This window comes from Hypanus sabinus, chromosome 14, assembly GCF_030144855.1.
Source record: "Hypanus sabinus isolate sHypSab1 chromosome 14, sHypSab1.hap1, whole genome shotgun sequence".
NCBI lineage: Eukaryota > Metazoa > Chordata > Chondrichthyes > Myliobatiformes > Dasyatidae > Hypanus > Hypanus sabinus.
In genome coordinates this window covers 51,212,557-51,238,276 of record NC_082719.1, presented here as the reverse complement: position 1 = coordinate 51,238,276, position 25,720 = coordinate 51,212,557, and the positions used below count along the sequence as shown (strand labels likewise).

Genomic DNA, 25,720 nt, shown 5'->3' with positions numbered 1-25,720 from the left:
CAAATCTAAGTTCTTTCCTCAAACTTAGCAAATATATATTGCTTTAAATGCAAAATTTGGTGATTTTGTCAAAGCTGAATAGAATTAGTGTAACCAGAGCAGTATTTATACTAGGTTACACAGTCACCCAAGCTGATTTTCCCCAAATTGATCATCTTTGACATTAGTTATAAAATCCAAGCTATGGACAATTTGATCTTGCTTCAGATCATGTTCATTACCATTAAAAGATTTTATTAACTACATCCAGATTTTATTAACCGCATCAAGATTTAAAATAAAAAGTAAATTTATTAATAAAGTACATGTGCCACACATAACCCTGAGATTTGTTTTCTTGCAGGCATACTCAGTAAATCTAAGAACCCCAATAGAATCAATGAAAGACCACACCCAACTGGGCAAATAAACAACAAATGTGCAAAAGACAACAAACTATGCAAAGGGTAAAGAGAAAAAATACTAATAAATAAGCAATAAATATCGAGAACACGTGATGAAGAGTCATTGAAACTGAGTGATGGTTTGTGGGAACAGTTCAGTTCAGAGGCAAATGAAATTGAACAAATTCAATAATCAGCTCCTTGGTTTTTCTGACATTGAGTGAGAGGTGGCTGTTAATGGCAACACTCAGCTAGATTTTAAATTTCCCTCCTGTATGCTGATTTTTCACCACCTTTGATTCGGTCAATGACAGTGGAGTTGTCAGCTAATTTAAATATGGCATTGAAGCTGTGCTTAGTCCCTTGCTCTACTTGCTTTATGCTTATGACTGTGTGGCTAAGCACATAGCCTTGTAGTGCACCTATGCTGATGGAGATTGTGGTGAAATGTTGCCAATCCAAACTGACTGGGGTCTACAAATGAGAAAAATTGAGGATCCAATTGCACAAGGAGGTATTGAGACCAAAATCTTGAAGCGTATTGATTAGTTTTGAGGGGATCTTCAAACCTTATGAAGCCCTTAGAATTAAACTAGTTTGTTTGAAATCTAATGGTTGCATTTTAAAAGCTTTGGGATTTTATTTTTAACTTACCAACAATACAACTATGTATATCCTCATTGTAGATGAGTTTGTGTCACAATAAATAAGGCAGGTGCTAGTTTTTCTACTTAAGGGTCATATGTTTTAAAGAGCAGCATGCAAAGTTAGAAAAATAGCACAACTTTTCAAGCAGTAGGTTTTTCCATTTGTCCTTGGGATGCAGTTTATTAGGTCTCAAAAAATGACATTCAGACTCCCAGAAAACTTGCGGCATTGCCAGTGCTTTTTTCTCTTATTTCGCACGACAAAAGACACAAATCCTGACAATTTAAAATTTTAATATCACGTTCTTACCTTCTAACAGGCTGTGCAAGCTTACTCCGAGGCACTGGTAATCCCCCTCCAGCTGAGGCACTAGGTCGCGGTAAGCCACTTCGAATTCCTACACCTTGACCTTTATTGGTGGGGGTACTACCTGCAGCACTGTGACTTGGTGAGCTGTGAGACTGAGCAGAAGGCCCAGGTACAGAACTATTATGACTAGCTGCAGAGCCTGCAGAGACAGGCACTGGATTGACCATTGCTTTTAGTGGCTGTCGAAGAGTTAAAGGTGATGGAGTGGTAGGAAGTCTGAGTTTACATGGAGAAGGTACTGCAAAAATAAAACGTGCAAGTAGTTCATTTTAACAGATGTTTCATGTGGTTTTATACTAATTTTAATATGAATGCTCCTGTAGCTTAACTTCAGTTCTCTTAAGGCTTGAAGCCTATGCTCCAAAATCTTTCCAAGAATTACAAGTCAAATAGCAAAAAAAAATCCCTTTAATGAATATTGTTCTGTTACTGATGCTATCTTTACTAGGATTTACACAAATAGTCAATCTCAGTTAATTATGAAACTAATAAATCATGTTTCTGCAGAATAATTTCAAACACGTCTCAAATACTTAACCTATTCTTTGTGAAACTCAAGCACGAGTAAACCTCTGGCTGTAATTCTTTGCAGAAAGTCTTCCAGCTTGTTACATCCACACCCAAGATAAGTAATATCTGAATCTATTGTGACTCCATGCATTGTTGGGGAGAATATTTCAAGTATTTTAGTTAATTATCCTCAATAAAAGTAATAGTGAATCAAATTGTTGCAGTATTTTTGACACATTTTTAGAAAATTCCTTGCTATTTAGAAAAAAAATCTTCAAAGATCAAAATTTTTCTTCATTAAATATCATTAGCAGAGGACAAGAATTATTCCAATTCTCAATCTACTTGAATTTAAAATTTTGAAAAATAGTTTTGTCTGTATCTCACATGGTAAATAGTAGACAATGATAACTTCCTTTGGAGAAAGCTATTCTCAATTTGAGTTCTTGCTCCACTTTAATGTTCAATTATCTAATGGCAGATACAGTATTACCCCACCATCTCTGCTCCAATACTAACATTATATTTTCTGGGTTGTTCATCATGTGAGACTATCAATTCCTAATATCACCAAACCTATTCTTAGGAGTTCAGCAGAGGCAGAGTCAAAGAGGTTTTCAAAACAGCACAGTGAATGCCATAAGGAGTGGTAATAAGATGAGAATTTCTTTTTCTCTTAAGGATTATATGCATAACTGCAATTGCCTCCAAGGCAGGCCTCAAAAGTGGGTGAATGATGAGAGAAAATCTTGTCTATGGTAAAGGAGAAATTAAGTGAACTACTTGGTATTACTGCTGCACCAATGTCCTAGGATAGGCAAAATTGGAAGAGATTGCTTTCTCGTCCCCTTGACATGACATGCTGCGGGAAAACAAATGGCCATTATTTTTAAATGGGACCTTCCTCCAGAGATAAAGGCAAGATTTATGTTGGAATACTACTTTTTATGCTGGGAGTGGTGGATGTATGGTGGAAAGTGTGCTGACTGGCTGCATGATGGCCTGGTATGGGAACACCAATGACTTTGAGCAGAAAATCCTACAAAAGGTAGTGGATTCGGCCCAATATATCACAGGTAAAGCCCTCCCCATCATTGAGCACGTCTACATGAAACGTTGCCATAGAAAAGCATCCATCAAAGATGCTCACCACCCAGGCCATGCTCTTTTCTCACTGCCGCCATCAGGTAGAAGGTACAAGTTCCTCAGGACTCACACCATCAGGTTCAAGAACAGTTACTACCCCTCAACCATAAGGCTCTTGAACAAAAGGGGATAATTACACTCATTCTATTTCTGGTGTTCCCATAACTGATGGTCTCACTTTAAGGACTCTTTATCTTGTTATTTCATGCTCTTGTTATTTATTGCTATTTATTTATATTTGCATTTGCACAGCTTGTTGTTCATTGATTCTGTTTAGAGTTATTGTTCTTTAGATGTGCTAAGTATGACTGCAAGAAAAAGAATCTCAAGGTTGTCTATGGTGACACTTATGTACTCTAATAATAAATGTTACTTTGAAATTTGAGTGATAAATAGAAGCCAATGCATTATTCACATCCCTTAAACAGATGTTAAAGTTCATCTCTGCACTGTTGAGAAGAAAGGTTTACCTAGTCATCACCACTGAGTTCTTTGTGGGAGCATGCCATTGCAAATTGCATTACAACAATGAATACACTTCTTAATTATTTTATACAATTCATGTGGCTTGGGACATTTACTAATGGAAAGCCAACTTTGCATTTTCTGCAGTTTTCGTCATTGGTAACTTTATCTCCAAATTTCCCTGATCCGCAAGTTCATCTTCAACTTCAATAATTTTTACCCTAGTGGTAATGTGAATAGAGGACCATTTCTTTTCTACCAGACAGAAAACCATTTTTAGCTGCATGTTCTGTTCTGTGGCTAGCTGTTAATCACTCTGCTCCGGAATCTGTTACAAACTCTCAAAAGCTTAGAAAGTTTATTTTACGGCACTTTGTCAAAGGCCCTTTGAAACCTCTGAATTATTAGTTTCTCCACATTGAGTTTAATGTCTACTTACTCGCTGAAGATTGTTGCTGAATACGGGGTACACCCCCATTTGGCACTTGTAAATTTGAATCACAACTTCTACTACTTTTAACAGATTCTGCTGACTGGATATTAGATGCCCTGGATAGATTTGGAAGACTGCGCCTCAACTTTTCTAGAAGAGAGAAATATCCAAGATATTAGTCCTTATAAACCAAGGTACTATTGCAGTCAACAAGATACAACGTCAAATGAAACCTCCAAAAGAAATTAATAAAGCAGTGGCAATCCTTTCATTCTGTGTAAACTGAAATAACTTTCTAAGCCCAACTTCCCATTATGCATTTAACCTCAGCACTCCTTTTGCCAACACTACTTAATGAATGATCTTGTGAGTCATAGCACAAATTTAATGATACTGGAATACAAAAACGAAAAATATTTTCTCGCATTCAAGTTGAAACAAGGAATACACAAAAGCAGGAAAGCTAAGGAAATCAAGTTAAAACAAGTATGACTGAAATGACTAGAAGTGTGCTATACAGCCTTGTGTACCTAACTTTTATTGTGGGGAAAATTTCAGACTTTATAGGTTTAATGGAACTTTCTTTACCTGTGATGACTGTTAAATGAGAGTAACTGGAAGGAGTAGGTTAATCAGCCCCTAACGCTAGTCCTGTCATTTTATAGCTTGGCTGATTCAAAACCTGATTTTCCTATTTTCTCCTCATATCCATCGGCACCATTAAAGTTCACTTTGCACTCTGAATATTTTCAATGGCCATCTTCACAGCTCTCTAGTTATTTGCTCTCTTATTGGGAAAATAAATGAATGGCCAACTTTTTTACTGTGACATATATATTGAAATACATTATTACTTAGCTACTTAACATTGAACTGAATTAATCTATAAAGTAGTTATTTAACATATCAGATTCACATAATGTTTGAAGTATTATTACTAATCAATGCAGTAGTTATAACATTTAGAACTTGTGGTCATATCCACTAAACTCTATCGGTTACCTTCATTTTTTATAATATTGCATTGGAGGTCTGACGCATGGCCTTGCAATGAGAGACGAGGTTGCTGTAGACGACTGATCATGGGCTGTGGTGAGACGGACGCCCTCCCATAATCCAGACTGCGAGCAGGCGAGCGAGATCGTGGAGAGTTCCGAGGTGAATGCCTGGGTGAGGCTCGTGGGGTGTGCCGTGGAGATGGAGTGAAACGGTTTAGGGAAGGGTGCACAGCATGAGGAACACATTCTTCTTCATCTTCTAGACTCTGAACATCAAACTCCTGATCACTGAATGTACCTCGTCTTGTTGAATGGCAAGAAGAACCAGAGCTACGTCTTGACGTACTAGCTGCATACTCCTGTCTGAGACCTAGGAATAATAAATATAATGAACAAGAGAATACCATATTTTGTCTAAGGCAGTGGTTTCCAAACTTTTTTTGGGTTACTGGCTCAAAAATCCCCAGTGCACCCCTGTCCCTTTCTGGCCATTACATAAAACTATAAAGAATTTTGATTTATGATGCACAGTGAAGGAAAACAGGAATTGAAAATTCAAACTAGTGACAAATAATTGCAAAAGCTATTCAAATCTATTTAAAGCTACAAATAAAATTTCTTTATTTGCAGTAAAATATCAGCGATTTTTAGAGTATTCATACAATTCACTACTTCATTGCCTTTTCTTCCTTTCAGTGATATGGATAGGCTTAGTGAGGTTGTATCAGTTTCTCAACATTACACTGAATTAGGAGTCATCGCATATTTCCATGGTCAGTAATTTGCAGCCTGTTTCATTGCTTTGAAAAGTTGGGTGATTGCACTGAAACCTTGCTCCACTAAATATCATGTTGGAAAGGCAATAAAGAACATCTTGATATTTTTTAGTGCAGGATGGCATTCAGAGATTACTTTTTGCAGCCAAATGTTTTGATATGTTTTCTAGTACAAGTAATTTTGTAGCGAGGTCAGTTCCTCCTGCATCATTCCCGATTACAAATGTTCAGGAATGGATTAATTATCCAATCCGGAATTTGGATTGAGAGAAGATCCTAAAATCTCTTTGACAAGTCTTTATGAAGCTCACTCAGGTGGGCACTGGGCACCTGAAAATCGTCATCTGGTATTCTTTTTCTCTCTTCACATCTGTTGCACAAGCAAGACTGTTGGTGAGCAGGGTGTTCTTCTCTTTGAAAAGTTGCTCAACTGACTGAAATACTGACTCCCTTTCTGCATCCGTTTCCAATCCCCTTGGAAATAGCAACTCTTGAACCATGCTTGCATCTTTTATGAAGCAAATATAACCAAGAAGCAAAGATTTACTGCCTGGCAAAGTTGACTCAACCAACCGTAGAGCAAATTGTTGTCCTAAGTATGTTGCACAATGTGTCTTCCACATTGCTGACATTTTAATTTGTTTTTGAACAGAGCTGTCACTGAGAGGAATCGCTTTAATTATTTGATCAAGTGACTAATGCAAAACTACACTCAGAACCTCCTTTACTGTTGGCAGAATCAGTTCTTCCTCAATTGTATGGGACTTTTCCAGATTTAGCTATTAACAATGAAATGTTGTATGAAGCATGCAAACCATCACTGACAAAATGTTTTAAAATGCTTTCTGTTTCTGGAAGTTTTCACATAAGCCAAGTTCTTGCCTGCTTTATCAGAGTGTATTCTCTTCAAAAGTTCAAGGAGCCTACACAATTTCATTGCCTCATTTGGAAAAACTTTCACCTGACAGACACATTGGCTGCTTGGTGCCGGTATAGATCCGTATGTTAGATACTCTACATTATACTGTCTACACCTTTTCATTTGGTCTGCTTCTGCCATTTTCATTATGGATCAACAACCAGGGTCAATCACCTATTAAGTCCAAACTCAAGCGCTGCAATCAATAAAGGGGGAAGTAATAACTGCAGGCAAAACCTGAATCTCTGCCTAAAGATACACAAAGTGCAGCAACAATATCTCGGTTGGGTTGCAGGCTAGAGAAATGCAGTCAAGACCATCGCAAGGGCAGATTCTGAACTTTACCCCATTGATTGCCATACCCTGATTCACTGGAATTGCATCACTGCATGATTAGACTATGAAAATCGTACTAGTTAACACTGTACTACACTAGTGAGCAGCAATAATATGCAGGCCAGGTTTGAAAACATTATAGATTTCTTCAGTCTATAATTCTCACGATATGCCAAATTGGTCTTCAGCAACTATAATGTATTTTAAGCAAAGTCTAAGAGAATGGTGGGTTAGCAAGAGAGGTGGTGATTGCATGAATATTGTAATCAATAATGAGGCAGAGGATCAAATGCTTGTAATAAGTAATTCATGTCTTGTATTAAGCCCATCACTCAGCTGACCCCACTGCCTCCTTTATCTTTATCACCCCTTTACAAACTCCCACCACCAGCTGCGGGGGGGGGGGGGGGGAGAGATATTACCCATTTTGGGAACCACTGGTCTAAGGTGACATTACTGAAATTAAATAGTTAGGCATTTTTTTGCACCCCAACTGCCCCATAGCTGGTCTGCTGCTTAAACTCTTATTCAAGCCTTCATTACTTCTTGATTTTCTTCAGATTAAACATTGCCTGTAACACAGCTTGAGCTGTTTCACTATGTTTAGTGTGCCATACACCCATTGTAATTACTACTATTCATTAGAAGTACCATTCCGAATAATTAAATCCCTTTTTTTTGGCAAGTCTTGTTATATGACCTTAACAGTAGGCAAATCTCAAATTTACCCAGTTCCAGCCAGAAGCACATACAGGACCCAGAAAAAAAAAAAGTACTGTAGAACTACAACTGAATAATATCAATTGCTGAAAAAAAAACTGGATCATAAATATTGTCAAGATCAGCACACTTGTTTCAGGTTAATACATACTCTCTTCCTGCATACGAGCGAGGATTTGCACATCTGTGACATCAGCAAGCTTGTAGCTGGATCCCACTGAGTCTTCGTCTACTTCGGAAGCACTTAACTCACTATCCACAGATGATGGAGGGCTGAGGGGATTTTGGTCTGTGGAACCTTTAAAATAACCTAATGTAGATAAGAGAAACATTGTAATAGTTTGTTTTGGCTCTTATAATGGAAATGTTAGTATTCCCATGCATAACAAAACCAAAGCAACAAAGAGACGAGACTTCTAAGAAACTAGTTCTATCTTCCATTCTACATCGTGGAAATGCTCTATAAGGTTTCAGAAAAATCAGGATGTGAAAAACAATGCAACTAGAAGATTAGAAAGCAACCATAATATTGCTTAAGGTGTCAATGATGATGCCTTTTGGTCCATTCGCTTTCTCAGAGCTACTCAATTTACTTCCATTCCCTCTAGCCTGCAAGTCCTACTGAAGGGTTTTGGCCCAAAGCATCTCATGCACTCTTTTCCATAAATACTGCCTGGCCTGCTGAGTTCCTCCAGCATCTAGCGTGATTTGCCCGATCTCAGCTTTTACACATTAACCTTCATAAATTGAAGTATTGAGAAGAGGAAATGGGATGTTATGTAGAAGTTGTACAAGATGTTGGTGAGGCCTAATTTGGAGAATTGCATGCAGTTTTAATCACATACTTCAAGGAAAGATTAAATAAGGTTGAAAGAGTCAAGAGAAAATTTACAAGGATGTTGCCAGGACTGGAGGATCTGAGTTAAAAGGAAAGGTTAGAACTTTATTCCCTAGAACATTGAGGTTTGAGGGGAGGAGATCTGATAGAGATATACAAAATTATGACGGATATAGATAGGATGAATGCAAGCAGGCTTTTATCAGAGATAAGGCGAGACTACAACTGGAGGTCATGAATTAAGGGTGAAAAGTGAAATATTTAAGGGGAAACTCCTTCACCCAGAGTGATGAGAGTATGGAATGAGCTGCCAGTGCAAGCAGTGGATGTGATTTTGATTTCAACGTTTAAGAGAAGTTTGGACAGGTACATGGATGGGAGGGGTATACAGGGCTATGGTCCGGGTGCAGTTTGATGAGACTAAGCAGTTTAAATGATTGAGCACAGACTGGATGGGCTGAAGGGCCTGATTCTGTGTTGTAGCTAAACTTAGGTTGCAGGTTATGTACTGACTGGAACAACCGATGCATAATCACTAAAGTAAGTAGTAAATATAAGGTACTTTGAGCCAACTCTCTGATGGTCTTAATGAAAACTTTCCTTCCAAGAAAGTATACACTTAGGAAAGTTAATTCATTTGATGAATACTACAGTTTTAAATTTGCATAGGCCTGAAACAATTTTGAAATCCAGACTTTACCCTGCCCCCTTCAGTTCATTGCATCTCAATTACCTCCACCACCAATCAAATCAAAATTCTCACAAAAGTATGCATGCACAGCTAATTAAATTTTCTAAATTTCACCACCTTTCTTCTCAGCCACTAAATTTATTATAGATAGTTCTTTGGTCAGAGTGAGGAAATGCGAGTGAGCATTTAATTGATCACTTGTCTTGGATTGAACAATTTGAAGTCTAGCGTTTGAAGGATATAATTAAAATAGGAGGAAAGAACAGCATTTATACGATTTGTAATTCTTTTCTACCGAACAATAACTTTATCACAGCATTTTTACTTTTAGTCAATTTTTCAGTTTTTCTGCAATCGGCATCACAGCATTAATCAATCTTTCTAGTGTAGAAATAAAATTGTATTAATGTCACTTGAAATTACTGTAGAAGGAAATTTTGTACAATGTATGATTCTAAACTCTTAGTCTCAAGTATATCATAGCATGACAGAAGTTAATAATAAAACCAGATGCTCAAACTGACATCAGCCTGGGCATGGACACAATACACACCCAATTCAGTCATCAATGCAAAACCCTCAGTTTCTTGGGATGTATCAAAATTAGAAGACCTAGTCTAGACTAGGCAGGACAGCCCAACAAAACCCCACACAGAGAATTATGCATTTTAACTAAAGTCCCAGATTCCATGGCTGTTTAAAACCAAATTTTCCCACTCAAAAATGGAATTCAGATTTATCAATGATAAACCAATGGTACTTGAAATCAAACTTTGATGCAATGAAATGTCTGATAATATGAACAATTATGAAATATTTCATGATTACTATGATAATAACATTATAATACCTGTAGTCCCAGGCATCATCAACTGTTTCACATGTGAAGCAGATCGAGCTGGAGTGGAGGATGGGGAACTGAAGCCACTGCCAAAAGGACTGCTGATTCTATTTGGACTGAAAGGACTAGGGTAATTCGCAGGATAATAAGAGCTACTGAACAGGCTGCGTCTTTTGGAATCTGCAAAAATTAAAGAGATGCAACAAGATTTAAATCTGCTCACAGTAATGTCAATTTCCACCACAATTTCTATTAGAGCTGGGTAAACAATATTGCTTATGCTATATGTCTAATAATCCAGGAGCCAAGTCTATAGATAGGAAAATGCAATTAAATTGCATGAAAACATACAGGAACTCGATTAAAATAGAATCAACAAGCCAGAGATATCACAAATCTGAAATAAAACCAGAAAATGCTGGAAATAGATGTGCAACCTGAAACATTCTCTCATGCTCCATCTTCACCTCTTAGGTACTTGGAGCCCCCATCTTTCTCCCACCCCACCTTCCTTGAACACCCTAAACCCCCGACCACCCCCCCCCCTTCAATCCCAGCTCAAATACCTGTCGTGTCTGCACCATTTCTGCTGAACTTCCCCTCTGAGGCAGCATGTTCTGTCCTCTTTTGTCCCGCTTCACCCACACCTCAGCAAATTCTCCGCTTTCCATAGGGATTGCTCCCTCCATAATTCCCTTGTCCATTTTTCTCTCTCCACTATATTCCTCCTCCTGGTACATATCCCTGCAAGTGGCCAAAGTGCTAAAGCTGCCCATTCACCTCCTCACTCACCTCCATTCAGGGCCTCAAACAGCCCTTCCAGGTGAGGCAACACTTCACCTGCAAACCTGCTGGGATCATCTTTTGTATCTGGTGCACCGTGTGCGGCCACCCCTACACTGGGGAACAACTTTGTTGAGCTCCTCTGTTCCATCTGCCTAAAGCAGAACTTTCTAGTCCCAACAGTTCGATTCCTTTTGTCATTCTCATTCCAACACGTTGGTCCAGGGTCTCCTTGTGTCATGATGGAAGAGCCATCACCCCATCACTGGGGAGCAACACCTTGTATTCTGTCTGGGAATCCTCCAAACTGATGGCATGAATATTGACCAGTAGGAAAAGAACTTGTCCTGCCCCTCCCCTATTCTTCCATTCCCAACTCTGGCCTCTTACCACTTCTCACTTGCCTGTCACCTCACCCTGGTGACCCTCCTCCTTCATTTTCTCCTCTATTGGATCCCTTTCTCTCCAGCTCTTTACCCTTCCCATCCACCTGGATTCACCTATCACCTTCTTGCTATCCTCCTTCCCCTTCCCCCACCTTTCTATTCTAACTTCTTCCCTCTTCATTTCAAATCCTGAAGAAGGGTCTCGGCCCGAAACAATGACTGTTTGTTCATTTTCATGGATGCTCCATGATCTGCTCCAGCATTTTGTATGTATTAACCTGAAACATCAACTGTTTCCCTTTCCATAGATGCTGCTTTACCTGCCGACTGTTTACTGCAATTTTTATTTTTATTACGAAGTTAAATGTTAGAAGTTTGATCACCTTTACTATCAGATCATAATAATTGCTGATTCATTACTTCTAGAGAAGGAATTCTTGTCCTATGTATGATTCTGGACTCTCAGCTCCTTAAGTCTATCAAAAGCACCACAGAGATTAACAAGATTAAAACCAGATGCCCAATCTGACTAGATACAAAACACACCCAATGTGGTCAATGTAAAACATTCACCATCCTGGGGATTTGTCAGATTGAAACGCTTATCCTAATGATTAGTCAGGGCAGTTTAGCACAATCATACAAACAGAAATATTTCAGCTCAAGTCTCAAACTCCATCACTGGTCTTAAAATTCTCAGAAAATTTAGTTTAAGATGTTCCTAACCAATATTCTGATTAAATCATGAGAACATTACAAATTAGCTTTAAAAAACTGGACCACATCTGAAGAACTTTATCTTCATCTAATTCTGTTCTGATATCAGTTTCTTACTTTGAAACTGTAATGGTTTTAATTGACTATTTCAAGAAATTCTTGGATACCCTCTCTCATTCTAATCTCTGTAATCACAATTTTATCTACAACTCTTTCCAATATATTAACTTACTTCAAGTTGCATTTAGCCATTGTTCAGATCCTCATTAACCTGTAATGCGTACCTATTTAACAATGTTATACTCTCCTTTCCAATTCTCCTTATAGCTTGCACACATTTCTCTACTGTTCCTATCCACCAATAATTAATAATCACAAAATATTCTTCCATGTTTGCATGCCCTCATTTGCTCCAATGTTCCTTTCGACATCTTTAGTTCTTCATAATCATAAGCTTATCAGTGCAGACTGAGCACCAATGGACGCGGTTGCCAGTTTGTCCGTGGCCACTGATGGGTGAACCTTGAAGAACTAAACCTCCCTTTGCCACAATGCTTGTCCTTTATTCTACAATTGCCTTGAAGTCATGATTTAGCCCTGGTTCATAAGGAGTGCAAAATCATCAGGTCTACTCAAAAATATAGGTGCCAACTTGGTGAATGTTCATCATAGGTTTGAACAGTAAATGCATGCAATGGACAGTATTATCCACAATCAACATATCAAATCTCTTCGGTCCTGCTGCAGCTAACTATGACAGAAAGCAGCTCCTCAGTAATGCCCATCTCAGTAGTGGTGGAACCTAGTAAGTGACTTCTAAAACAAAGCTAAGGCATTCGGAACTACATTCAACAGAATTATTGAAAAAATCATCCCAGCCAATCCAAGTCCTGTCACGTGTTACCAAGAAATGGTTGACAGCCTGATATACTGCAAAGAAAATGGGACTGTCATTGATACCCGGACTCTCTCACATGCGCATGCATGTACACACACACTCACTCACTCATAAGAACATAAGAAATAGGAGTAGGAGTAGGCCATCTGGCTCATCAAGCCTGCCCCGCCATTCAATAAGATCATGGCTGATCTGTCCGTAAACAGCTCCATCTACCTGCCTTTTCCCCATAACCCTTAATTCCCCTATTATGTAAAAATCTATCTGTTTCTTAAACATATTTAGTGAAGAAGCCTCAACTGCTTCCCTGGGCAGAGAATTCCAGATTCACCACTCTCTGGGAAAAACAGTTTCTCCTCATTTCCATCCTAAATCTTCTCCCCTGAATCTTGAGGCAATGTCCCCGAGTTCTAGTCTCACCTACCAATGGAAACAACTTTCCTACTTCTATCTTATCTATCTATCCCTTTCAAAATTTTGTATGTTTCTATAAGATCCCCTCTTATTCTTCCGAATTCCAGAGAGTATAGTCCCAGGCGACTCAATCTCTCTTCATAAGTTAACCCCTTCATCTCTGGAATCACCCTGGTGAACCTCTTCTGCACTTGCTTCCAGAGCCAGTATATCCTTCCTGAAGTATGGAGACCAGAACTGTACACAGTACTCCAGCTGCAGTCTCACCAGTACCTGTATACTTGCAGCATGATCTCCCTGCTCTTTAATTCAATCTCAGTGGCCCCTCCAGGTCAATCAAAGGCGTATTTGTTCATCTTTTTTTTTAAAAAAAGAATCAATCACAATTACCTGCTGGATACTAAGATCATCAAGTACTGCAGGACTATCCCATCAGTGAGTTGCTCAATAGCGATGGAACTAGCCTTACTGTGTACCTTAGTTGTGTTGTTGTCTGGACTTGTGTACCACTGTGCGATCCGACAACTGGAGTGAGTGATGGTCTTGTGGGAGTAGAGGCCCTGCCCACAAACCCACCCCCCCACCCTTTGCTCAGTGGAAGAACAGCTGGCCTAGGACAATCTACATTACTTCACTTAGAAACTTGGGCTACATTATTTTATTTTTTGGTGACTATTTCTGAAATAGTAACCATGTGCACTGTGTGCTGTTGGTATTACGTTTGTGCCTTGGCCCTGGAGCAACGCTGTTTCATTTGGCTATATTCATTTATGATTGAAAATAAACTTAAATTTGAACTTGAATTGGTACATCATTTATGGATATTCACCACTTGGTAAGCTCTGTTTGAATTTCTTACTTGCAAGATTGATCGCCATTCACATTAGAGGTGTCAAAAGTCAATAGAAATCACAAGCTGACAACTGATGATGCTATGAAGCTAATAACGTAGTTGTTGGCTGTTTTCCCGCATCTTTACATTATATTCCTCTCGTCTGTCTCCAGCACCCCCTACTGTGTAAATGGAAGCTATGCTCTTCATAGATTTTTTTTAAGAAAAGGTCTTACTTCAGAGGTTCCACTTGTTTGGTTTGACTACAACGACCACAGGCTATTCTTGCCTGCACATAGCCTTTAATTCATAACTTACCATAACTCCCACACACCCTCCTTTTTGTCCTGTGAGGACAACACAAATTGTACTGAATTTCAATAGTACAGACATTTTGCTGATATCAACACATCGCTCATCCCCTCTGCACCCCCTTCACTTCCCGTCTCCCTTAGTGCTATTGGGAACTGCTGCCAGTTGACGAGTACTCAAGAGGCGGCATCTGGCATGGGACTTGTTGAAACCATACCTGGGGAAAGCAGGGATACAGTAGGTTATAGTCACCAGTTCATCTTCAGACCCTGGTGCCAATTGTTTCTTTACAAACACTGAGGTAGACACTATTATATTTTGTCTATTCTTTCAGTCCCCTTTCCCTTAATTTTGTTCAAGTTCTCTGCTTTTTAAAAAAAGCAACAACAGGTTCTAACAGTTTTTGCATTTCACATCTACATTGGACAAACACAGGCCATCCTACAGTCAGTAATGACTGTAATGTTCAATCCTATTCTCTACATCTCAGTAAAAGTAGCAATCTATAGCTGCACATACAAAGGCAGAGCTAACTTTTAGGTCTTATTAGTGGGACAGATGTTACTTATGGAACAGTGACCATCTCCAATATAGCAAATCTAACTAATTAATTTTGACATTCAATGATAATTACCAATACTAGTGTCCCAAATCATTAACATCCTAGGAGATCACAATTGCGCAGAAGCATATGTGGAGCTGCCAGTGACACCAAGACTACAAAAGCAGGTTAGATGCTGGGCTTCCTGTCCAGTAATTCACTTCCTGATACAATGCATATAAAAAAGTATTCTCCCCCTTGGAAGTTTTCATTTTTTGTTTTACAACATTTAATCACAGTACATTTAATTTGGGTCAGAGCCCTCTCTACTTCCTGAGGAGACTGAGGTCCTTTAACCTCTGCCGGATGATGCTGAGGATGTTCTATGAGTCTGTGGTGGCCAGTGCTATCATGTTTGCTGTTGTGTGCTGGGGCAGCAGGCTGAGGGTAGCAGACACCAAAAGAATCAACAAACTCATTTGTAAGGCCAGTGATGTTGTGGGGGTGGAACTGGTCTCTCTGATAGTGGTGTCTGAAAAGAAGATGCTGTCCAAGTTGCATGACATCTTGGACAATGACTCCCATCCAATCCATAATGTACTGGTTAGGCACAGGAGTACGTTCAGCCAGAGACTCATTCCACTGAGATGCAACACTGAGCGTCATAGGAAGTCATTCCTGCCATCAAACTTTACAACTCCTCCCTCGGAGTGTCAGACACCCTGAGCCAATAGGCTGGTCCTGGACTTAATTCCACTTGGCATAATTCACTTATTATTATTTAATTATTTATGATTTTATATTGCTATATTTCTACACTGTTCTTGGTTGGTTCGACTGTAACGAAACCCAATTTCTCTCGGGATCAATAAAGTATGTCTGTCTGATCAACAGAGAAAGACTCTTCTGTGTCAAAGTGAAAACAGATCTTTAGAAAGTGATCTAAATTAATTACAAATATAAAACACAAAATAACTGATTGCACAAATGTTCACCCCCTTTAATATGACACAAAATCAACACCAGTGCAGCCAATTGGTTTTAGAAGTCACATAATTAGTTAAATGGAGATCACCGTGTGCAGTCAGTGTTTCAATTGATTGTGGTAAAAAATACACCTCTATCTGGAAGGTCCAAGGGGTGGTGAGTCAGTGTCCTGGCAAAATCTACACCATAAACACAAAACAAAACTCTAAGCAACTCCGCAAAAAGGTTACTGTAAAGCACAAGTCTGGAGATCAGTACAAGTTACTGAATATCCCTTGGTGTACAGTTAAGTCAATCGTCAAAAAATGGAAAGAATATGGCACAGCTGTAAAGGCCCTTCTCAAAAACTGAGTGACCGTGCAAGAAGGGGACTAACTAGTGAGGGAGGCCACCAAGAGACCTATGACAACTCTGGAAGAGTTACAAGTTTCAGTGGCTGAGATGGGAGAGACTATGCCTACAACTGTCGCCTGGGTGCTTCACCAGTCACAACTTTATCGGAGAGCGGCAAAGAGAAAGTCAGTGTTGAAAAAAAAAACTCACATGAAATCTCACCTAGAGTTTGCCAGAAGGCATACAGGAGACTCTGAAGTCAGCTGGAACAAGTTCCATGGTCTGATTAAACCAAACTTAAGCTCTTTGGCCATCAGACTAAATGCTATGTTTGGCATAAGCCAAACACCGCACATCATCAAAAACACACCATCCCTACTGTGAAGCATGGTGGTGGCTGATCATGGTGTGTGGATGCTTCACTGCAGCAGGCCCTGGAAGGCTTGTGAAAGTAGAGGGCAAAATGAATGTAGCAAAATAGGGGGAAATCCTGAAGAAAAACGAGAACTGTGACTTGGAAAATTTGTTTTCCAGCAAGACAATGACCCCAAGCATAAAGCCAAAGCTACGGAAGAAGGCCTGTAAAACAACGGTTAATATCCTGGAGTGGCCAAGTCAAGAGTTCAGACATCAACCTAATTCAGAATTTGTGAGTGGACTTGAAAAGGGTTGTTCACTCATGATCCCCCATGTAAACTGACAGAGCTTGAGCAGTTCTGTAAAGAAGAATGGGGAAAAATTGCAGTGTCCAGATGTGCAAAACTGATAGAGATTTATCCACACAGACTCAAGGTTGTAATTGCTACCAAAGGTGCATCTACTAAATACTGACTTGAAGGGGGTGAATGCTTCTGTGATCAATTATTTTGTGTTTTATATTTGTAATTAATTTAGATCAATTTGTAGAGATCCGTACTTACTTTGACACAAGAGTCTTTTTCTGTAGATCAGTGTCAGAGTCTAATTAAATCAACTGTGATTCAATGCTGTAAAACAATATCACATGAAAACTTCCAAGTGTGGTTAATACCTTTTATAGGCATTGCACCCAAAGGTCTTTCCACTAGCAGCATGATGGAATACTCTTCACTTGCATGGATAAGGTCAGCTCCAATAACTCAAATACATCATCCAGGACCATGCAGTCTGCTTGAAAGGTACTCCATGAACTACCCCATAAATTCTTTCCATACATCTCTGGTGCATTTTGGCCACAGTGTGCATCATCTATGAAATGTACTCGTTACTTACTGAGCCCATTGATGGCACCTTCCAGATTCATGGCCCTCATTACCAAAAATAACAAAGGCTGCAGACACATGGAAGCACCAGCATTGTAGATTCCCCTCCAAGTTGTACTGATCTTTACTTGAAATATAGTAGCTAATTCTTTTTCGTTGCTCACTCTGCATATTGAAACTCTCTACCTAATGGAATTCACAATTCGCTTCAGGAAAAGAACCACAGTGCTTCAAAGCAGCAGCTGACTGTGACAAACTTTGCAAAGGGCAATTCAGAATGGGCAGTAAGTGCTGGCCTTTCTGGCAATGCCAGAGTCTTGAAAAATGACATTAATTAACCATCCTACCTCTCAGCTCATTTGCTCTCTTGTACTCAAAGACTCATACTGCCTTTATCCAGCAACATGTAAATTTTAAAATTCTTACACTTGTTTTCACATTCTTCCAGTCTTATTCCTCTCTGCAGATCTACAAGTTTGAGACTGTGCTCATCAAATTTGAATCCCTTGATTATTCCCAAGTATAATTGCTCAGTCACTGAAGATGTCACCACCAGCTCCATGTGCTCTAAATAGTCTACAATTTTTAATATGAACTCCTCTAGATCTGTTCCTCCTCCTTTAAGTTGCTCAAGCAAAGTTCAGGATCTGTTGATTTAGTATCCCATTTGGTCTAGTATCAAACAGTAGTCCATTAAATACTGGAATGCTTTAAGGATATAGTCAACAAAGGAAGAGCATGCTGTAGACTGCAGGAATATACTAAAAGACAGGACTTGAACATGAAACTTGACAAATGCATTCAAGTTGAGACAAGTGTGAGATAACATATTTAGAAAGGTAAATAAAAGGCAAGTACTGAATCAGAACAGAAGGATCTTTCAATGCCTATCCATAAATTTATGAAGTCAGCAAGGCAGGGAGATGAGACAACCATATGAAATAATTTCTGTTACTAATTAAAACAGAATACATGTTCGACCAGGTCTTACGAGAGAACAAGTTTTGATTACCACATTTAGGGAAGGAGACAAAAGCTTCACAGATTGTACAGATCATGCTATGTGATATTCAACCAACGACTAATCTGTAAAATAGTGAGCAGCAACTATTATACTGTGCTAGCTTTGATCATACAAAAAAAATTCAACTGCTAACTGAAAAGATCCTTCTTGAAAGTATCTGCACCAAAAATGCACCCCAATCACCTTCTCCCTACTTCAAAACATGTAAATAAAGATCTTGACTAATATATCCACCACTAACTAGGATTGCGCAAGACTGTATCATTGTATCAATCTTCAAGTCTCAAGTTATCTGGAAAGATCAGAATGTTTATTAATAACATAGTAAATGTGTGACATCATTTTGAGCAATGATCCTAAAACTAATCCCAGACACACACACACTCTTCTAGCTGCAGGAAATGACTCTCTGCTTCTGCTCACTCAGCCAGTTTCTTATCCACATGGCCACAGTGTCTGTAATTTTAATTAATAAACATGTTATGTGGAGCCAGGCCTTTTGATATTGCATACTCTCAAACGCACCACCTTCATAAACAACTTCAGATAACTAAATCAAGCCAACATCTTCCAATATATTACTTGTTTTTCAATATTCTAAGCAATAATGTTCAAGATTACTATCCAATAGTGAGGATGACACTAATAGGGTTCAAGTTATTGAAAGATGGTGAAAAGGGTAGGTGAAATAGAGACATGGGAATTTATTCAATATACAAAAATGTGAAAAAATACATTTCTTTCTGAAGGTGCTAGGGGAGGCTGAAATAGCTATTTAAAATTGCACTCTCAGCTTAAGAAGCATAATAATAAAAGAATGACGAATTTATGGTAAACCTCACCAAATAAATCTTCATAATTAATTTCATTAGAAATATAAAAAGGGTGAGCAGGAGATGGACAGCAGGAACAATGGTCATAGAAGTGGAAAAGAAAACGGTGTAAAACTAACTAGTTATCTGACTTCTACTTCTAAATATAGTGTTCTTTATATCACATAAGAACACTTTTCCATGTGGTCATTGTTACTTTCAGTTGTTTAATTTTAAGACTAGCTCATAAATTAATCATAAAAATTAAAGACAGCATCAATGGTAGGTTTCCATCAACAGCTACAGTGGTCTGTGATCATGCATATAGGCATCCTTTCCGTTGCGCATTAACTACAGTTTACTTTGAAGAAATCTTTAACACTGCACATATGTAGGTCAAAACTACCTGAAAATCCACCTTAAAAAGTCAGTCATCACTAAAATGACTCCATTTTAACGTAACTGATACCTCAATTCTTAGACAGAAATGACAATATACTTTGCTGCAGCAATTTACATACTGTAAGTCACTTTTGTATATGCACAAAATAGTGAAATCTATTTCCTCACAGTAAATGACTTGTTTTATGATGCATCATGGAATACTGAAGTATTTAAACTATTGAGCAATTGCTCAGGATCTCCTTGCATCTTCAATCAAATCAGTGCTAGACTTCAAATCAAAGTTAGCTATAGTGTCACTCAGGAAGGAGTGCATGCTTCATTAGGTAATTTTTTTTCCTCTTGAGGACTAATGATGACAACAATCCTCAAATGATTAAAGAAAAGATATATAATCCCATCAATTTAATTGCATAACTGCTTAATCCAGGGAGATTCACATTTTTAAAGCTGATTAATCATCAACATCAGAAATGGATATTTGTAATAATCTTGCCATCCCAAGGATGTTGTAAGTGTTCTGTAACTTCTTAGTTCAGCAATTTACACAGGGTTGTTTGCTCCTGAATAGAAACTATTATTCAACCTCTTGAAAATTAGCAGTGCCATTAAGTCCATATTGTGCCACTAAATATTCCCTATAATAGGACGATTAAACTGTTAATAAAGTTACAAGGATTACAAACTAATTTCACTACAACTAAATGTATATCATTATATCACTTTGTTATTGCGCTTCTTAACTGCTTCCCCAGATGCTAAGTAATCAACAGCCCAATCAAAACCCATGTTAGGAGATTATTAAAATGTCATTGGCAGGTTAGAAAAAAGTAGTCAAGATACTAATGGATTGCTGGCTTTAAAACCTGAAAGAGTAAATTAGTTGGCAATTATTCTATAGATATACTGAGTTCTAATGAGATGCCCCAGTGCTATGATTGACCAATGATCCCAACCATTTTCATTTGAGCAATGAAGAATTTTGCCGTTGATTCTAATTAGTGTTAATAATGGTTCCCTTTTGCTAAGTGCTGGCTGATAGATGACACAGGCACGGTGCCTATAAAAAGTATTCATCCCCCACCCCCTTGCCAGAAGTTTTCAAGTTTTATTGTTTTACAATATTGAATCACAGTGGTTTTGTTTGTCTTTTTTGACGGTGATCAACAGAAAAATACTCTTTCATGTCAAAGTGAAAACAGATCTCTACAAAGTGATCTAAATTACCTACAAATTTAAAACAAAATAATTGATTGTAGAAGTTTTCACCCACTTTAATATGACACACCAAATCATCACTGGTGTAGCCAATTCATCACATTATTAGTTAAACGGAGATCACCATGTGCAGTTGAGGTGTTTCAATTGATTTCAGTAAAAATACACCTATATCTGGACGGTCTAACTGCTGGTGGGTCAGTTTCCTGGCAAAAACTACACCATGAAGACAAAAGAACACTCCAAGCAATTCTGTGAAAAGGTTATTGAAAGGCACAAGTCAGGAGATGGATACAAGAAAATTTCCAAATCACTCAGTATCCCTTGGTGTACAGTTCAGTCAATCATCAAGAAATGGAATATGGCACAGCTGTAAATGTGCCTCGAGCATGCCGTCCTCAAAGGGCCGAAGCAAAGTGATGATGGCACTAAACATTGACTCCTTTGCTTGCATCTTCAGAAACAGCTGTATTTCTATCTTTCATATCTTTTTTTCTCTTTTCAAGGTTCTTTTGAAGACCCTGACAAGGAGTTACACTCTGGCTTCGGTCCTTTGTAGGAATGGGACCCACTCTCAGGACCGAGACCAGTCACTTTTTGATATCCTAAGGACGCAGCCTGGAAGCCTAGCGCACTTTCAGGGTGCCAGATTTTTGTGGCTCTGGGGACAGGCTGATTCAATGTGGTATGGGAAAATATGAACTGAGGCATTGCGGGAAAACATGGAATAGCGGGAGCAGTAGGTTAGCTGCCGTGGGCTGTGTGTCCGGAGACCTGAGCTGTGGGGCCAACTTTCTGTGCACAGAGCTTAGAAAAAAAATGACACAACAGACCTTTAACAGCATAAATCAGCGAGTTATTTGTTCTGTCTCCCCACTCGCCGTGCAACAGGGACAGCTCTTTTTCCCTGATTAAGAGCCTGTGGTATGTTGAATTACCGGGTGAACGAGTAGTCTTTGGGGTACTGCAAGTCTCCGTCTTTATTGATGCTTTGCTGCACATTTGAGTGCCCAGTGGGGTCGCCAATAATTTTTTGCTGGTGGGGGGGGGGGGTCAGGGGAGTAGTTGCCTTGTTGCTGCTTGTGCATGGGAGGGGGGAGCTTTGGGTTCTAACGTTTAACTGTCTTTGGAGCACTCCTCTGTTTTTGTGGATGCTTGCAAAGAAAAAGAATTTCAGCATGTATATTGTATACATTTCTGACATTAAATCTACCTATTGAAAGCTACTGAAGAACTGAGTGACCGCGCAAGAAGGGGGACTAGTGAGGTAGGCCACCAAGAGGTCTATGCTGATTCTGGAGCAGTTACAAGTTTCAGAGGCTGAGATAGGTTGCTGCTCCTATTGCCCAGGTGCTTCACCAGTCGCAGAATGTTAAGGGAGAAAGCCACTTACAAAGAAACACAATAAATCTTGGCTAGAGCTTGCCAGAAGGCATGTGCGAGATTCTGAAGTCAGCTGGAAGAATGTTCTCTGCTCAGATGAAACCAAAATCAAACTTTTTGGCTATCAGCCTAAATGCTATGTTTGACATACACCAAACACTGTACATCGTCAAAAACACACCATCCCTACTGTTAAGCATGATGGTAGCTGCATCATGCTGTGGGGATGCATCACAGCAGCAGACCTTGGAAGGCTTGTGAAGGTAGAGGGCAAAATGAATGCAACAAAATACAGAGAAATCCTGGAGGAAAACCTGATGCAGTCTGCAAAAGAACTGTGACTTGGGAGAAGTTCTGTTTTCCAGCAAGACAATGACCCAAGCTACATAGGAATGTCAGAAGAACAACAAAGTTAATGCCCTGGAGTGGCCAAGTCAAGAGTCCAGGCTTCAATCAAATTGAGAATTTGTGGCTGGACTTGAAAAGGGCTGTTTGCTCATGATCTCGATGCAATCTGACAGAGCTTGAGCAGTTTTGTAAAGAAGAATGGGGAAAAACTGTAGTGTTAAGAGATCTATCCACACAGACTCAAGGCTGTAATTGCCACCAAAGGTGCATCTATTAAATACTAACTTGAAGGGGTGAATACTTATGCAATCAATAATTTTGTGTTTTATATTTCTAATTAATTTAGATCACTTTGTAGAGATCTGTTTTCACTTTAACACAAAAGAGTATTTCTCTATTGATCAGTGTCAGAAAAAGCAAAGTAAAATCCATTGCAATTCAATGTTGTGGAACAATAAAACATGAAAATTTCCAGGGGGTGAATACTTTTTGTAGGCACGGTATGTTGACAGTCGATTGCCTACTCTAAATTATGCCTAAATTAGCACAAAAATATCAAAGGGCATAAGTGAAAGTGAAAAAGCTGCAGAACTTTAGAAAACAAGAGTGAAGTTTTATGAATAGAATTGCCTACTTCCCCCATCTATATCAGGAGCCAGCATGGGCCTAATGAATGCATAAATGTCATTATAAGATGTCAAGGATAGTAACCTACTCGTAGGATTCAGCTATGTTTAATGATGACTGAATCTACATGATCCTGGCGAAAATCAAACCGGATATCAGTGAGCATATTGGCAGGTCATGTATCACTTTACAATAATGGTCAATTACTTCTTTGATGAGTTAGAATTGACCCAATATGTAATCATTAGCTCAAGTGGACCTGTTATGCTTTTTGTGACAGAACTGGGCAACTTCCTATATATTCAGGCATAAGCCAGAGTTACAACTGTACCAGGACAGCTTGTCTGAAGGTACAAATAGTCCAGGACAATTCTTTGACACTACAGTTGGAAATGCAGTTTCTTTATCTTTGCTGAACCCAGTGTCTGCAGCCATTTCTTGATATCATGTGGAGCGAGTCAAACTGGCTGAAGATCAACTTGAACTCTGTATTTCTGATGCTGGGCTCCTTATTCGCGAGGACGTAGACATTCCTGAAGTCTATTTCTCCTGCTTTAATGTGACTGTCCACCATTCACAACTGGATGTGGCAGAGGCAAGACCCTTGCTCTGTTTTTGCTGACTAGAGGATTGTTTGAATTTGTACACCATTTTGGTAGTTTTGCTTTAATGTATATGTTCCTCACAGTCAACAGATTTTTAGAAATGCCAGATGCTGTTCTCCATGTCTCATTTGGAGCTACATATTATGTAATCCAAAATCAATGTTGGGACAAAGGTCCTTCACCTCCTGAATGTACACCAGTGTAGTGCAGTCTCATGCCTTGCTAGAGCAACAGTACATACCCAAGAATGGATAGAAGACTGGAGTGCTAACAAAGGTATGACTCTGTGCACAGGGGCGAGGCTTTTGCTTAATTTGCCTCTCAAACCATTCCTGTAATCTAGGCACAAGCATCATATTTATCAGCAGGACTGTGCAGGGTTGACTGGACGGTGCTTACTTCTGCTCCAGCCTAACCGATGCTGGGATGTCAATACAGCTGCAGTTTCACATCTGGCATTTGTCTGAATAGCTTTCTCAGCCATTTTAGCTGGGCAGTTGAGAGTTAACTCTTGTTTTATGAACTTGGACACTCAAACTAGATAAAAATGAACCATATTTTTAATTGGTGTCCATTAAACTTCATTTCTGCAACTTCAAAATTTATTTTCATTTAAGATCCTTTTAATAAATTGGAGCTTTTCCAGAAATTCAGGAGGACTGTGGCTGGGACAGTTGTGGCAAATAGCCAGACAGACCCATATCTGGTCATAACTCATGCATCATAGCTTAAGCAGTGGAATTTTAAATTCATTCCTCCAGAAACATTGCTCAAGGCTCCATATTACAAGCTCAATAATCTAAACACCATGATAACACGCTTTGCCATCAGGCTTATATTAATTTTGAAAGGAAAAGGTTGACCTAGAAGAACTATGGTTCCTTACCAGTAGAGTTCAAAGTAATTCCTCAGCAACGATTACTGTAAACTATACATAAAAAATAAGCAGACAGAGCAGAACAGAAGACGGGGATAAGTGGAAGTTGGTCAAGGATATAAGGGGAAGGTGATAATAGGTAAGATTGATAATGGGAATGCTTTCATACATAGTCGCCCATTTGAAGGGATTTGTGCATGAGAAGTCTAAGTAAATCTTAACTTTTTATTGTCATGCATCAATCACAAGGTGTCCTATTCACTCACAGCACAACATCTTTGGATATATGACCTGGAAAAATATTTGTATTTTCATTACCCAGCAATTAACTTGGAAAAATAAATGATCTTAGAATATTCTAATAATTGATATTTACAATGCCATTCTGTACATAGAACCTTAGTAACAATAAGGTTTTTTTAAAATTAATGACAGCAGGTAACAAAAGTAATTTCAAAAGATCCTCAGTAGAACAAAACAGTGAAATGGCCTAAAGATTGTTTCAGCAAGGTGTCCCTCTCAGAACATTAAGGCTACAGACTCAGCACAACTTTTTGACTGTGCCAGTTTTCTGGAATAATTATTGCAGGTGGTCATGCTTTCCCAAATAATATTTATTGTGATACACCATGGAATAGGCCCTTCTGGCCCTTCTAACCGTGCTGCCCAGCAATTCCCCAATCGAATCCTAGCCTCATCACAGGACAATTTACTAAGACCAATTAACCTACCTACCAGTACATCTTTGGACTGTGGAAAGAATCCTGAGCACCTGGAAGAAACCCACACAGTCACAGGGAGAATGTACAAACTCCTGATAGGCAGTACCAGCCGGATAGCTGGTATTGTGAAGCACTGTACTAACCACGAGACTACTGTGCCATGCCATCCATATTTCCATATGGAC

The 25,720-nt window shown here is 39.0% G+C and overlaps 1 protein-coding gene across 1 annotated transcript in view; it reads right to left on the bottom strand.

The window, feature by feature from the left end:
* The window catches only part of slain2 (SLAIN motif family, member 2), an 81,141-nt gene that overhangs the window by 7,287 nt on the left and 48,134 nt on the right, over window positions 1-25,720 (bottom strand). The window contains exons 3-7 of the mRNA XM_059989154.1: window positions 10,083-10,253; window positions 7,855-8,013; window positions 4,957-5,322; window positions 3,961-4,104; window positions 1,341-1,638 (exon numbers count right to left, since the gene is read on the bottom strand). Coding sequence (XP_059845137.1) covers window positions 1,341-1,638; window positions 3,961-4,104; window positions 4,957-5,322; window positions 7,855-8,013; window positions 10,083-10,253 — 1,138 coding nt within the window. The remainder of the gene's footprint in view (window positions 1-1,340; window positions 1,639-3,960; window positions 4,105-4,956; window positions 5,323-7,854; window positions 8,014-10,082; window positions 10,254-25,720) is intronic.